Genomic DNA, 16,378 nt, shown 5'->3' with positions numbered 1-16,378 from the left:
CCATATTTTTCTCTTAATAAACCACAAATGTAATATATTGTGAGCAAGAACAGAACAGACCCAAAATTCAATTCAAAGTGTGAAATTCATTTTTGCATGTTTTTTATTTTATACAATAATTTGTTTTATTATAAAGCTGAATCTCTACTTTTAATTTATATCTTTCAGTAGACCAATTTGAAATTATAGAAATCACTTTGGTTTTTTATTTATTTGTATTTTATTTATTTATTTTAACTGTCCAAATACTTGTCTGCAACTGTACTTTTGCCTGGGTATATCCATTCTTTGGCATATTGGGCACATAAAATTGGGGTGGGTAATATACACCATGGGCTGTATAATTCAAAATGGAAAAGTCAAAGTGGCCAGGTGTCAGCCTAGAGCACTTAATACCCCCAAAACGAATACTTACTTTTTATTATTTAATTTTTTTTTTTTACAGACACAGGCAAATCGAGCAGCTCTCAAATCTTAAATCAAGATAAGGATTTTAGAGATCAAAGGATGATATAGGTATAATACATTTTATGAAAAAGTTGCATTTTGCATACAATAACTATTTTTGTGGTCGCATGACTAAACTTCCACAAAAATGTTGCCAATGAAACGTTCAGACTGACAGAAAAAAAAAAAATTCTTGTAGTAGAGCATCAAAAGGGCCTCAGCAGGCAAGGGGTTAAACATGATTTGTGTTGACATGATTTTATGTGACAGTCACGTGATTTTGTGCAAAGAACAATCCCTCTAATGGTGGCAACTGCTGCTACTTCAGACACCTCAGGGCTGTGTCTTTCAAACAATTAAATGTAGTGTGCCATTTTTCTTTCTCAGAGCTCTTGTTTTGCTCCCAATATTGATTCTTGGTGCAGTCTGTGGGCTCGCTCATCAGGGCAGTAGCGATAACTGATTCAACTCCTTTCTTTGCCAAATGGTTTGGTTGCTGGTGACACAGGTAATTTGTTTAAACAAGGGATGTAAGCAATGAAATAGACTAATGGTTTTCCAGAAGGCACTTGTTTTAAAGATTGTAAATCATGTTGGTTGAAGGGTACCATTTAAAACACTTGTTGCCACCAGGGAGACTTTACTAATGCAGTTACTGATTTTATATTTTATTTTTTTGTTTTATGTATGTGTGTCAGGGATGGTTATTGGGCATTACCAATTGCCTTTATTCTTCGAAGCACTCATTTTTGCATTTACAATAAAAGTTTTGCATTTCTAGTCTTGATATTCTTGCAACTCTTTGTCCGCATAGTATTTATTATATAAAGTGGTGTAATGGTTATTTGTTCAGCAGAGTGTTTGTGTTTTCAAGATGCTGGTTTTAGGCAGCCACATGCCTTTAGTGGGTTACATTTCATAATGAAAAAAAAAAAAAAGATATGAGGCTTTGCATGAAGTATGTAGCTAAATCGTACCAAAGGGGAAACTATTTTTTCTTAAGTAACAAACGTTTAAATCAAACTGACGTGTGAATGAAGATTGACCAGATTTGCAATTTTGTTATTAAATTGCTGAGTTGATGTTCTATTACCAGTGACTGGTTTACTACAGTGCTAGCATCCTGTTAATTCAGCCGCTTTTTATAGTGACTATATATTTCATAAAGCTAGTTAGGGTTAACAAAAGCACTCTTTTATATAAAGTGCAACGTAAACCAGTCTTACAATTTGTTTTGAATATTATTAACCCCTTACGATTTTATGGAATATGTTTTGCCCTTGAGCTTGATCAACAGCAGTACTATAATTATGTAAATGAAGTCAATTATCTTTGATTAACAGGGCCCCAAATCTGCATTTTTGTATTAGTATGCATATTTTCTGCTTCTGTCAATGCAGTTAGTATGAATTTATAAATGATTTATTGTCTATTGAATGATTTATTTATTAATTGTTCTGATTTATAACTGTACTGTCCCTTACTTTGTACCCAGATTCTTAAGCTTTTTTTTTTTTTTAATTCATACGATGGGGTAGGCAGAAATAAAAACAAAAAAGTGATACACAGGATGGGCATAAAATGAAATTCGTTACTTCCCGCAACTCTCTGATTCCAAATGCACCCAAAGTTCTACATTGCCAGAATCCTAATGTGGACATCCTCACGTCAACACAGTAAGTTAACGTTTGTATATGTATTAGTGAAACATTAGGCTTAATTTACGCAGGGACATGTCCCACTTACGTTTTCAATGATGGGGAAAATGTTCGCCTCACATTGCAGGAGCACTGATATTCGTTATTCTATCTATCTCTATCTATCGATTGATTGATTGATCGATCGAAAAAGTATTTGCCCCGTCTGGTTTTCTGCATATTTTTTACACTGAATGTTATCAGATCTTCAACCAAAACCTAATGGATAAAAGGGACCCTGACTGAACAAATAACACAAAAAAATGTATATATATTTCATTTATTTATTCAAGAAAGTTGTGCAACACCCAATGCCCCCATGTGAAAAAGTAATTGCCCCCTTAGACTCAATAACTGGTTATGCCACCTTTAGCAGCAATAACTGCAACCAAACGCTTCCTGTAGTTATTGATTAGTCTCTCACAGAGCCGTGGAGGAATTTTGGCCCACTCCTCCATGCAGAACTGCTTCAACTCGGTGACATTTGTGGGTTTTCGAGCTTGAGCTGTACGTTTTCAGGTCCTGCCACAACATCTCAATGGGGTTTAGGTCTGGACTTTGACTAGGCCATTCCAAAACTTTAAATTTCTTCAACCATTCTGATGTAGACTTGCTTAGGTGTTTCGGATCATTGTCTTGCTGCATGACCCAGCTGCGCTTCAGCTTCATCTCACGGACAGATGGCCTGACATTCTCCTGTAGAATTATCTGATATAGAGCAGAATTCATGGTTCCTTCAATGATGGCAAGGCGTCCCCAAACCATGACACTACCACCACCATGCTTGACCGTTGGTATGAGGTTTTTACTGTGGAATGCAGTGTTTGGTTTTTGCCAGACATAACTGGGCCCATGTCGGCCAAAAAGTTCCACTTTTGACTCATCTGTCCATAGAACACTGTTCCAGAACTCTTGAGGATCATCCAGGTGCTTTTTCGCAAACTTGAGACGAGCATTCATGTTGTTCTTAGTGAGCAACGGTTTCCACTTTGCTACTCTGCCATGAATCCCATTTTTGCCCAGTGTCTTTCTGATGGTCAGGCCTGCAGATGCCCCTTGTTCTAGGTTTTGTGACTTCCTGGACGATTTTACGCCTTGCTCTTGGAGAGATTTTGGCAGGACGACCAATCCTGGGAAGATTCACTACTGTCCCAAACTTTATCCATTTGGACAATATGGCTCTGACTGTGGTTCGGTGGAGCCCCAGAGCCTTAGAAATGGCTTTGTAACCCTTTCCAGACTGATAGGCATCAACAACATTTTTTCCGGAGGTCTTCAGGAATTTCTTTTGTTCTTGGCATGATGTGCCTCTAGAACCTGTGTGCTGACAACTTCACTCTGATGGTAAGGGCCATCAGAGTGAAAAATGTGCAAAAATGCAGACAATCAGACAGGGGGCAAATACTTTTTCACGGCACTCTGTGTGTGTGTGTGTGTGTGTGTGTATATATATATATATATATATATATATATATATATATATATATACACACACAGTGCAAATTCGGGTGAGTGGTAAATAATTGCAAAATATTTGTCATTTGTAGTGAATACGAACATCTGATTTTTGTATCCGAATACATGTCAAAAAATATTTGTTTGGATATTTGTCCCAGCACTAGTTTTAAATACATTGCACAGACTCTTGCATCTCTACTTATCAGTGTTCCAACTCGCTCTTGGTCACATTTTACAAAATACTTTTAAACTAATAAATAAACAATTACCAAAACGAGCATTCTTGTGTTCATCATAGTAAAGTTGAGTTCTTGCCTGTAAACAGAAACATGTTTGCAGCTCATTGCCTGAAGCTTGGTGTTATTTGCATTATTGTCGATACACTGCGGTTTCAGGTTCAAACTACATCTGCATATTTTAAGTGGATGGAAGCTGAAAGTACTTTATATAAAAAAAAACCTTTTCTTATACCAATACGGTACTAGCATCATCTGACTAGCAAAACTGTATTCATCTTAAGTATTCCAATTATGGGGAAACCTTCAATGTTTCTAGAAATATATTTCAACGATGATTCTCATCCCTGTCATTAAGTCTGCATTATGCCACACTTGCTCAACGCTATCTCAGGGGCTGGTTGTACTAAAGGGATCTGATCCAGGATCCAAGCTCCGATCTGAGCAGAGCTTCAATGCTCTTTTGACAATTAAAGTCATGGCTTCGTGACTGAATAAATAGCTATTTGACACACTTCTCACTCATGACAATGTTACCTTTTGGATCTTTTAATTACATACAAGGGATGCAATGTTTTGTTATACTTGTTATTATTTCAAATAGAATAATCTTCATGCATGCCCCAGCAACAGAAACTGTCCCCCCCACCCAACACTTTTGAAACCGAAGTTACGCCACTGAGTGAAACGTACATTCAATGTATTGTAACGACCCAGGCAATGGAATAATTGCATGACTCTTTGTCTGTCATTTGTCTTTCTTGTCCTGTCTTGTCCTACCTGTTACATGTATTGTGAGGGATTGGGTCATGCCATTAGAGTAGGGTAGGGGGGAGAGAGAGCGTGTGTGTGTGTGTGTGTGTGTGTGTGTGTGTGTGCGCTCTGCAGAATTGACGGGAGCCAGAGGGTTTTGGGGAATGGATCTGACTGGTTGATCCGGGTGGTGGGTGGGGGCCTCCTCCGAGGCTCAAGCCCCTGCAGTGATAGATCGCGCCAAGACTTGAACCTGAAGGGATGCTGAGAGACTGAGGGACAGAGAGAGGGGCCTGTACTGTGAAGTGTTTGGGAAGATCCTGTGGTGAGTCTGGATAGTGGGAACGAGAGTGAAAGAGTTGGGGATAGAGCAAGGAAGGGCGCTTGAGAGTGAGATAGATAGACGCTACTTTGATTTTTATTTTGGTGTGAACCCTGGCCCATACAGGGATTCGTTGTTTTTATATAGTTTTCCCACAAACAATAAACCGGTATTATTTGCAATCCCAGGACCTTGCAGTCCTGCTTCCTTCGAACCTGACAAACACTACAGTATTATAGAAACTGAAAGTTGATGTGTTTGAGTGGTTTATTTTTTATAACAGATTTTGCCAAATAATACTAAAAAATGATACCCCGCCTCCCTGAACTGAACAGAAAACTTCAAGCCCTAGTTATATTTTTGTCTTAATAAAATGGGCATGGCAGCACCGCAACCATCATAAATTGAACTGTCAGATTTTATGCATGTTAGTCCTTGGTGGACTCTCTAAGCTGATTGGATTGGGGATCACTCCTATAATGATTGAACTCTTTATTGCATACTGTAAACAAACGTGTGCATCCCTTTTCCATTGCCTTTGCAAATAAAGTACTCATCTATACATGGAATATGCAACTGGGATAACAAAACAAAGGGTTCATTTGAGAAACAACCCCTGTATACTTGAATTTTAATCAATATCGTGTAGTTAAAACACATCCTGTTTTCAGTCCTGCTGTCACACATTTTTATAGCTGTGTAGACTATATTCTTGGACAAAAGCGGATGTTGTGACGAGCTTCAGTGTTTCACAGCAAACAAATTACCTTGGATTATAAACAGATAATGTCTGTTCACTTTCTGGAACAGATAACAGGAAGGTATATTTAACAGGAAGTTACAGCAAGGTAAACTGGCAGAGAGAGTTAAGTGTGGGAATGAAGGGTGTTGCCTCAGTTTTGAATTCAGTCATGAAAAACATTTTGGGATGCAATTAAGCAAACTGATCAAAACTATCTTTCTGTGGGGGGTGCTGAGTTGACACAAGTTATTAATGTTTGATCATTTACTAATGTAGTATATTGTTTGTACTGTATACATGGAGTATGCACCATAAACATTTGTAGAGCACTGTAGTACCACAAATTAGTATAATGCACAAGCACCCAAAGAGGTAGAATGAGTTGTTTAGGGCTATAATAATTGTCATTGGATTGTAATGAATCCGGGAAACATTCAAGATTGGCTCTGGTAAGCAGAATATTCACTCAGCACTACTGTATACAAGTGTCTCAAAGCTTTTGGTTTGACCCCCACTGGACTAATTTTCATACATTTGAAATTTAACGTATAGATTTGCAGGACAAATTCAATTTTGAGCATGCCTATTGCAAAAAATAAAATAAATTAAAATAAAAAAATACTACAAAATATCTGGGTTTAAAACGTTAAAAAGGCCTGGAACAGAGAGATGTTTTAACAGGTGTACAGGTGTTGACATAACATAAGATGTAATAGTCCACTTGATGCAAGAGACTGAGCTTGTCCTTGTCCTTGTCCTTGTATAAAGTTCATTAATGGCTGCTTTTACAACAGATGAAAAAAATAGTCATACATTTCTCTCGTTGCCAGACCTTTTTTTCCCCCTACACAATAGATAACATTACTAGCATGAAAAAACAACCACATTTCATTTATATATATATATATATATATATATATATATATATATATATATATATATATATATATATATTAATTATTATTATTATTGATTTCTTAGCAGACGCCCTTATCCAGGGCGACTTACAATTGTTACAAGATATCACATTATTTTTACATACTATTACCCATTTATACAGTTGGGTTTTTACTGGAGCAATCTAGGTAAAGTACCTTGCTCAAGGGTACAGCAGCAGTGTCCCCACCGGGGATTGAACCCACAACCCTCCGGTCAAGAGTCCAGAGCCCTAACCACTACTCCACACTGCTGCCCCTATATATATATATATATATATATATATATATATATATATATATATATATATATATATATATATAAATAAATAAATATAAATATAAATATAAATATAAATATATAAATATAAATATAAATATAAATATAAATATAAATATAAATATAAATATAAATATAATATAATATAATATAATATAATATAATATAATATAATATAATATAATATAATATAATATAATATAATATAATATAATATAATATAATATAATATAATATAATATAATATAATATAATATAATATAATATAATATAATATAATATAATATAATATAATAATATATATATATATATATATATATATATATATATATATATATAATTGCCCAGACTACCAAAAAACAATCATGGAGGCACATCCAATCTCTGGGATCATTTTACAGTAATCACATTTTAAGTTCATAATATTATTATTTATTATTATTTTTAGTAGTAGTAAAATGTGACTAATAACCTGCTTGGAACGGTGACTGTTAAATTAAGTTTGTTTTGCCTAAATCCGCTGCAGTTAGTGCTGCTGCAATGCAAGCTTACATGCAAGCAGCATCAATTACATGTAAATAAGCAACATGTATTTTTATTTAAATTATAAAAACGTGATTAATGTTCTACATAATGTATTTTTAAAACTACATACAAATGTTTTATTCCATTTTCATGGATTACCTGTAAAATAGGATTTTCAATCAAATAAGTAGCTATGGTGACATCACTAGTACATTATGCAAATTAGTACCATTGAAGGTTCGAACCTTCCTTCAGTAATGTGTTCCGAATCTTTGAAAGTCAAAATGTGCCCTTCGTTGCAGCCTTACAAAGAAGGCATCCCCCCTGGTCAGCAGAGATTGATCTTTGCCGGCAAACAGCTGGAAGATGGGCGCACTCTATCTGACTACAATATTCAGGAGTCCACACTTCACCTTGTGCTGAGACTCCATGGTGGTGCCAAGACGAGAAAGAAGTCTTTACAAGCATAAGAGAAAGAAGGTCAAGCTTGCTGTGCTCAAGTACTACAAGGTTGATGAAAATGGCAAAATCCACCGCCTGTCTTGTGAGTGCCTTGCTGATGAATGCAGTGCTGGGGTCTTCATGGCCAGCCACTTTGACAGACTACTGTGGAAAGTGCTGTCTGACTTAATACTTCAATAGGCCTGAAGACAAGTAAAATGGACATCTAATTTAATAAAGATTCTCCAAAAAAAAAAAAAAAAATACTACTACTACTAGGTAGGTGGTATACACACAGAGATCTCCAAGTGCCAAAGACATGCAGTCCTTGCTGATATTTTTATATTTTCAACTCCTGAAGGCTTAGTATAAAACATTATTTCCATAATTAAATGCTCTCAATTAAATCATTAGTACAAAAAAATGATTAAATGAGATGACTCGGCCAATGAGGATTGAAGTAGTAGACCTCAGGTGATATGTGAGTGCAGAAAATATTATACATTTTTATTGATCCTTTGAAGAACAGGATGCTGAGGGCTCTTCCATCAATGCACCAGACCAAGGGCTCCCCAGAAGCATACCTTGCAATGTATTCCTTTGAGTCATGGCAAGCTACTTTTGTTATTTAACAGTATTTGAGTTTGTTGATAAGGACTGGAAGGTCAAGCTGTTGAGCACAAATGTGTAGCAGTTTAAAACATTCTATTAACAAACAAGGACATTAAACAAGGAAATTGAACAAGGCGGTTTGTAATGTCATGGCAAGAAATTGACAGTTTTTACGTCCATTTAAAAGAGTAACCTTGACTTATTTAGTTGAAAGAAGGAACCATGGCCAACAATAGATTTGTTCACAGCACTGCCTTCCATTTTATGAACTCCTTGCCGTGTTTGTGCCATCTTTATTCAAAATCTCCAGTGCTAGTGTTATTCTGCCGTCCTTGGGAACTTACTGTAAAACTTAGTTTCCTCAGGTGGCATATAATATCCGATTCAACTAAAGTCATTATTGAACAAATTAAAATCGCACAAATTGTAACAGCGTCAAATCCAGTAGGTGCATCACCAAGCTGTGGTTACCATAGCAACGCCTTCAGAAAGGGACACCCGAGTGGTGAGTTGCCATGGTAACAAGCAGCTTTGTGAGGCGCTCAAGGTTTGTGCCTCACGTAGTAGTGTGGCAGCATTACATTGTTCCAGCTTTCTGGTGTTGTGCTTTCACTATTTACTTTCTGAAAGCCAGCTGAGACTTAATGTCACTAGCACTGCTGTTGACTTGAATGTATTTAATATGCTTTAAATGTGTGTTATATTTCTCGGATAAAAAGAATATGGGAATTTTTTTTTTTTTTTAGCCTTTGGTGAGGCCATGCCTCACTTGCCTAGACTGACGAGCTGCCTATATAGTGACATCACATCACCAGCCTATTCGCCACGTCCTAACCCAACCCCTAGTACAGTATTTCATGGGGACGCTATTTTACAGCAGTCCATTGAACAGAAGCCAGGCTTCACTATAGAAAACCCTCAAAACCCCCCGCTGTCCATTTCCCCACATACCCTGGGGTGAAGACTTTGTACTGGGTCCCGCAATATCCACACTCTGTGATTTTCTGTGAAGTTATTTTAATGTAGTTCCAGTTGTTTCAAGGTGTTTAAACAATAAAAAGACATACAGTGCCTTGCGAAAGTATTCGGCCCCCTTGAACTTTGCGACCTTTTGCCACATTTCAGGCTTCAAACATAAAGATATGAAACTGTAATTTTTTGTGAAGAATCAACAACAAGTGGGACACAATCATGAAGTGGAACGAAATTTATTGGATATTTCAAACTTTTTTAACAAATAAAAAACTGAAAAATTGGGCGTGCAAAATTATTCAGCCCCCTTAAGTTAATACTTTGTAGCGCCACCTTTTGCTGCGATTACAGCTGTAAGTCGCTTGGGGTATGTCTCTATCAGTTTTGCACATCGAGAGACTGAAATTTTTGCCCATTCCTCCTTGCAAAACAGCTCGAGCTCAGTGAGGTTGGATGGAGAGCATTTGTGAACAGCAGTTTTCAGTTCTTTCCACAGATTCTCGATTTGGATTCAGGTCTGGACTTTGACTTGGCCATTCTAACACCTGGATATGTTTATTTGTGAACCATTCCATTGTAGATTTTGCTTTATGTTTTGGATCATTGTCTTGTTGGAAGACAAATCTCCGTCCCAGTCTCAGGTCTTTTGCAGACTCCATCAGGTTTTCTTCCAGAATGGTCCTGTATTTGGCTCCATCCATCTTCCCATCAATTTTAACCATCTTCCCTGTCCCTGCTGAAGAAAAGCAGGCCCAAACCATGATGCTGCCACCACCATGTTTGACAGTGAGGATGGTGTGTTCAGGGTGATGAGCTGTGTTGCTTTTACGCCAAACATAACGTTTTGCATTGTTGCCAAAAAGTTCGATTTTGGTTTCATCTGACCAGAGCACCTTCTTCCACATGTTTGGTGTGTCTCCCAGGTGGCTTGTGGCAAACTGTAAACGACACTTTTTATGGATATCTTTAAGAAATGGCTTTCTTCTTGCCACTCTTCCATAAAGGCCAGATTTGTGCAGTATACGACTGATTGTTGTCCTATGGACAGAGTCTCCCACCTCAGCTGTAGATCTCTGCAGTTCATCCAGAGTGATCATGGGCCTCTTGGCTGCATCTCTGATCAGTCTTCTCCTTGTATGAGCTGAAAGTTTAGAGGGACGGCCAGGTCTTGGTAGATTTGCAGTGGTCTGATACTCCTTCCATTTCAATATTATCGCTTGCACAGTGCTCCTTGGGATGTTTAAAGCTTGGGAAATCTTTTTGTATCCAAATCCGGCTTTAAACTTCTCCACAACAGTATCTCGGACCTGCCTGGTGTGTTCCTTGTTCTTCATGATGCTCTCTGCGCTTTAAACGTCTGAGACTATCACAGTGCAGGTGCATTTATACGGAGACTTGATTACACACAGGTGGATTCTATTTATCATCATTAGTCATTTAGGTCAACATTGGATCATTCAGAGATCCTCACTGAACTTCTGGAGAGAGTTTGCTGCACTGAAAGTAAAGGGGCTGAATAATTTTGCACGCCCAATTTTTCAGTTTTTTATTTGTTAAAAAAGTTTGAAATATCCAATAAATTTCGTTCCACTTCATGATTGTGTCCCACTTGTTGTTGATTCTTCACAAAAAATTACAGTTTCATATCTTTATGTTTGAAGCCTGAAATGTGGCAAAAGGTCGCAAAGTTCAAGGGGGCCGAATACTTTCGCAAGGCACTGTACTTGGCAGATTTCTCAAATATTTGAAACATATTAATATGTCTCTTTAGTCCAATGGAGATTACAACTTTACTTATTTTCCATCTAAGGTGAAAGCATAACAAATTTATATTACATAAATTAAATCTTTAAACATGAAGTAAACCTTAATACTGTACTGTCAGTCCAAGTACTGCCCAAGTGCCGCCTTACGCTATATTGGTCCCTTGTCTTATAGATGGCTTACAAAAAGGAGCAGCATTTTAATGTAGGCAGCTCTCCTGCCTTCAACAGTGATATGTAATTGAAATAAGAGTTTGTTACGTTTTAAGTAAGAACAACCTACTTCACTCCACCAACTCAATATGGGTACAACTTTCTATCTATGTTAAACAATAACATTACGCATGTTCATAACATAAAGCTCAAGGTCACCCTTATCATGTGATTGGGCTGTAGTGTAGAATGATGACGTGACTTAGGAGCTGCCCACGCACTACGACAGGGCTGGAGCTACTCAGCTGGAGCCTCCAGTCTGCAGAGACACACTTCTCTGTCTGTCTGCCACTGAACTGGGTGACGTTTCCTCTTCCAAAAATGAAATGGCGCTGATCACAGTTGCTGTCAAGTTCCCCAAGCGGTCTGAAATGATCACTTGCCTTGGGTATCTCCCCCTGGTGCCCCAGATTTAGAATACACAGAACATTTTGTGAAGTAGGAGGATACATTTACATATACATTTGTAATATTGTATCTTTCGGTAGGCTTCCAAGATTTAAAATTTACTACAATAGGATAAACTCCTCATTTGAAGATAATACAATTGGTTTTCCACCTCCCACTAGGATGATTTAGTAAGCACCTGTTAAATCTCTCCATTTAAAACTGAAATTGCAATTTTATTTCTTTTTTATGCCTGCCACCTGAAGGCCTTTAAAGGTTGAGTTGTCAAAAATCTATATTTTGACCTTTTTATGTACATTTTATAAACTTTGCAAAAATAATTGCACTCTTTGTGGAAAATACTGAAAGCTGGGAATCCGTGTAGTAGTTTGTGTATATCTGCCATACAGTATAATAATATCTTACTGTCAGGGGACACAACTTGATGAGATCACAGCTTGATGGCTTTTTGATGATGCATATTACCTATCAACCTTCACCTAATCGGGGACTTTGATTAGAGCTACAGCTATTTCTGCTCCAGGGCCATAACACCCCCCCCCCCCCTTTTTTATTTATAAATTGTTTATAACCAACACAATGAACACTGCTTGTGCAGAAATGGTCTCCATAGGGAAAATTTGAAGATTCTTAATTAAACAAATATTTTGTATTGTATCTTCCAGGAGGCTGTACCTTTGATGATGGCCCTGCTCAATGTGATTACCAGCAAGATCTGTATGATGACTTCGACTGGACACATGTCAGTGTGCAGGAAGCTCCATATTTATCAACAGAACTACCACAAGGTGAGAAGAGTGCACATTATGCATGAAACCATGTTTAACACTGTATAGTGCTGAGCATTTCAGCTCATTTATCATCCATAAAGTCTATTGCTACATTTATTGATTTACTGTTCGGCAACGGACCTGTCTTGGTCTTGAAGAGAATTCTCTCCTTTTAAGAGGAGGGGGTGTGAGAACATTTAACACTTAACTCAATATAAGCATAGCTCAGTCACCAGAAGATTTATATAATTTTACACCCCCAAACCATTGTCTGTTTATCCCCTATCATTTGATTCTTTGGCAAGCACAGACCTCGACTTTCTCAGAGCAAGTAAAAGAACAGCAAAATGCAACCAAACTTTAATTGACACTGAAGCAACTGAGTTGATCTATTTTTGGTGACATTTTTACTGTATTCCTAGAAACCATATGTTGTGTAGCACATCCTGGTTTACCATTGGATTACATCTTAAATTCTGCATGTATAAAAATTATATTAAGGGGGACATTGCGTTACCTGTTAGTGCTAGGTTTTTCAAAGGACATAGCTTATTACTGTAGCATTTTACTATCTGTTACTGTTGCTATTCCCGGTTTGCCACATTGTTCAATCCTAATATAGCACTACTATTGGAACATTTATACAGTTTTATTACTTTCAATTGGGCAATACAGTTCACCCAACTTACAGTAAAGGTAGAACATAGGCTTCATCTGCACTGAATTATATTTAAATGAAGAAAATCTGGCTAGTTTGTTTGTTTGTTTACATACATACATACATACATACATGCATACATACATACATGCGTAATTTATCTGTATTCGAAAACCATTCACCAAATGTAGGGTTCTGAGGTCGAAGCTGCAGAATTCATTGGAAGATGGTTCAATTCGTGTTTTGAAGCAATTACGTTTATTTATAACTAACAGTTCAGAAAGATGTAGCTGGCAGTATACTGAACAATTGATATGTTTTAAATAACATTAGGACAGGTAGTGTAATTGAATAACTGAAATGCATGGGCTCTATGACCTTGTCTCTTAACCTTTGATGAACAGCTTAATCACTTGTTTTCAGACAGGATGATATGCATAGGAAATTAAGGTATTTCAGTTTCGGCTGCATTTCCCAATTAATAAGATATTGCGTAATTAATCATGCAAGAGAGCAGAAAAGGTCATTTGCACATTGTTTGAATGTAGTTCTGGTCCATTGTTTCCAGTGACATTTCAGCAATGTCAGATTGTGTTCTATGCTTTGTTAGAAAATGATCTTTATTTAATGGAAATTTAAGTAAAAATAACAAAAAAGTACACTGATTTGTAATGTACATTTCATAATTTCACAAGCAACATCCCCTAGCAACATTTAATACTGATGGTGCATTTCTGGACATTTATCTGTTTCAAACTGACTCATCTTTCAGTTAAACATCTTTTTTTATATATATATATATATGAGGTCCTATGGTTGCAGAAAGATTTGTAGATGGTACTTGAGTATTTTATTTATTTATTTTTTATAAATTTAGTCGTTGCCAATTTAGTTTTTAATTTTTTCTCCCCAATTTGAAATGCCCAATTATTTTATTATATCGGAGGACAACGCAGCTCTGGGCAGCTTACAGGCAAGCCCGCAGGCGCCCGGCCAGACTACAGGGGTCACTGGTGCGCGGTGAGCCGAGGACACCCTGGCCGACCTAACCCTCCCTCCCCCCGGATGACGCTCAGTCAATTGAGCGCCGCCCCCTGGAAGCTCCCGTCCATGGTCGGCTGTGGAATAGCCTGGACTCGAACTCGCGACGTCCAGGCTATAGAGCGCATCCTGCACTCTAGCGAGTGCTTTTACTGGATGCGCCACTCGGGAGCCCCTGTACTTGAGTATTTAAATGCAAGATTTTTTTTTTTAACACACAAAACCAGATGTCCCTAGACTAAAGTGTGAGAACTATTTGTGTGTGTGTGTGATTTACTCTTATTTTATTTTTTTTATAAATGCTTATTTGTGAATTTTACTGTGTGCATTAAATACTATTTTGCATTTTCAGCATGTGTCAAATAATTTCAATGTGTTCATTGAAATGAAGTGGCAACCTTTTTAGAAAATAATTGATATAACAGGATCTTAATAGACTAATGCAACTGTTGACACACATGCCAAACACTGGAAAAGAGTACATAAAGTACAAATAGCATGAAGCTGAATGACTGACTGCATAATATACTTGTTGATTTAACCTAATCCATGTTTTCAGTCTACTTGGTGTTGATACCTGGGGCAAGTATCAAAACCAATTGAACCTACCTACAGCCTACGTAATGTCTGTGGCACAAAATACTTTAATATACCATCTGTAAAAATGTTGCTGGAAGAAAATATTTTGATTTTTCTGTTGCTACAGACTGGAACCTGTTAACCACCACTGACATCTCCTGTAGTAATAAAAAAATAAATAAAAAAAACTGTTCCAGTACTTAAGTAGGCCTTGTGTGTGCTGTTTTAAATGTAATGTGTACTTTGTGTATTGTCTTGTCGTCATTATGTGTGTGTTTTAGTATTTTTATTTTTTTGAAGCCTGTAACCTGCTGCTGTTCTTCTAGGTTGCCTTTGTAAACGAACTACCTGAAGCTCTTACGGCTTTCCTAAATAGATTTACCCCCCCCCCCCCCCCTCAGTTTTCCATATTAAATAGTGATATCCAGAGGACAGCATTTTTATTATTTCCAGTGCTACTTCATGAACTTGATGCCAGCAGCTTTGAAATCAATTACAAGCTCAAGAAAACCAGCAGGTTTTTAGTTTAGTTTTTAAAAGTATCTTGGTGTTTTGTTAGTTCCTTTGATACAGTAGTTGCAGAGTCTAGGCACATTTTAGGCAAACCAGAAGTCATCCATAAGGCTAGTTACTGAAGTCTTGGGAATACTGGGAGGATGTGCAACGTGACCAGCTACATTTTAAAATAAATTAAACTCTTGCTGTTTTGGTCTCCTTTTGGATTGCCAGGCAGATGTACAACTAGAGACTAGAAAGACTTTTTTTTTTTTTTTCAGTAGGTGAGTGGGGTTCGTCATCCCTTAAGCACTGCTGTCCCCATTCCACTGGCCCAATATGACCAAGATCTGGTTCCTGTGAAAGTGGAAGAAAAGCTTAAAAAAAGTGCATACAATGATATTTATTTCCTTATGAAATGCAAACAAAGTGTAAAAAATGAAGCAATATTAACAAAGCAAAATGACACCTTGACAAGTTTTCAAAATAGTAAAAGTAAAGACGAAACAATACCTATGGCAATATTTACTTCAGCTGTGGCTATGTGTGTTTTTTTTTTTTATTAAATTTTTTTAAATATATGAAGAAGACAAATGAGATTAACGTTGGTCATTGTGTCTCGAGTAATTGTATTAATTCTACTGGAAGGTCTGGGGGTAGTACAAACTTTATTACCTGGTGCTGATGCCTCCGATCTGGCAGATTTCAAACTTCAACACTTGTGTGTCGATTCCTATGTCTTCTAAACCACTATGTGCTCAACAATTTATTATTTTTGACAATCAATGCAAATCATGTTTTTGTAGGTCAGTATGCAGTAAATTAACATTTAGATTGTGTACTACACTACAACATCAGAAAGACTTTTTTAAATTGATAAAATAAATAACTTGTTTGTATTATATAGTATTTAATCTCTGTTTACGTAGTGAGCGTGCATAATTTTGCATGTGACAAGTTGGTTCGCAAGGCTATAATGGGTGACAGCTGACTTGCAGACATGAATAATCTTCAGAAAGAGGATCTGAAGG

The 16,378-nt window shown here is 37.0% G+C and overlaps 1 protein-coding gene across 15 annotated transcripts in view; it reads left to right on the top strand.

Moving 5' to 3' along the window:
- The window catches only part of LOC117402914 (receptor-type tyrosine-protein phosphatase kappa-like), a 206,625-nt gene that overhangs the window by 36,175 nt on the left and 154,072 nt on the right, over nt 1-16,378 (top strand). For all 15 annotated transcript variants that reach the window (XM_034004568.3, XM_034004565.3, XM_059024017.1 and 12 more), the window contains exon 2: nt 12,470-12,592. In XM_034004568.3, coding sequence (XP_033860459.3) covers nt 12,470-12,592 — 123 coding nt within the window. The remainder of the gene's footprint in view (nt 1-12,469; nt 12,593-16,378) is intronic.

This window comes from Acipenser ruthenus, chromosome 5, assembly GCF_902713425.1.
Source record: "Acipenser ruthenus chromosome 5, fAciRut3.2 maternal haplotype, whole genome shotgun sequence".
In the NCBI taxonomy this organism is placed as follows: domain Eukaryota; kingdom Metazoa; phylum Chordata; class Actinopteri; order Acipenseriformes; family Acipenseridae; genus Acipenser; species Acipenser ruthenus.
This window is presented reverse-complemented; position numbering and strand designations above follow the sequence as displayed.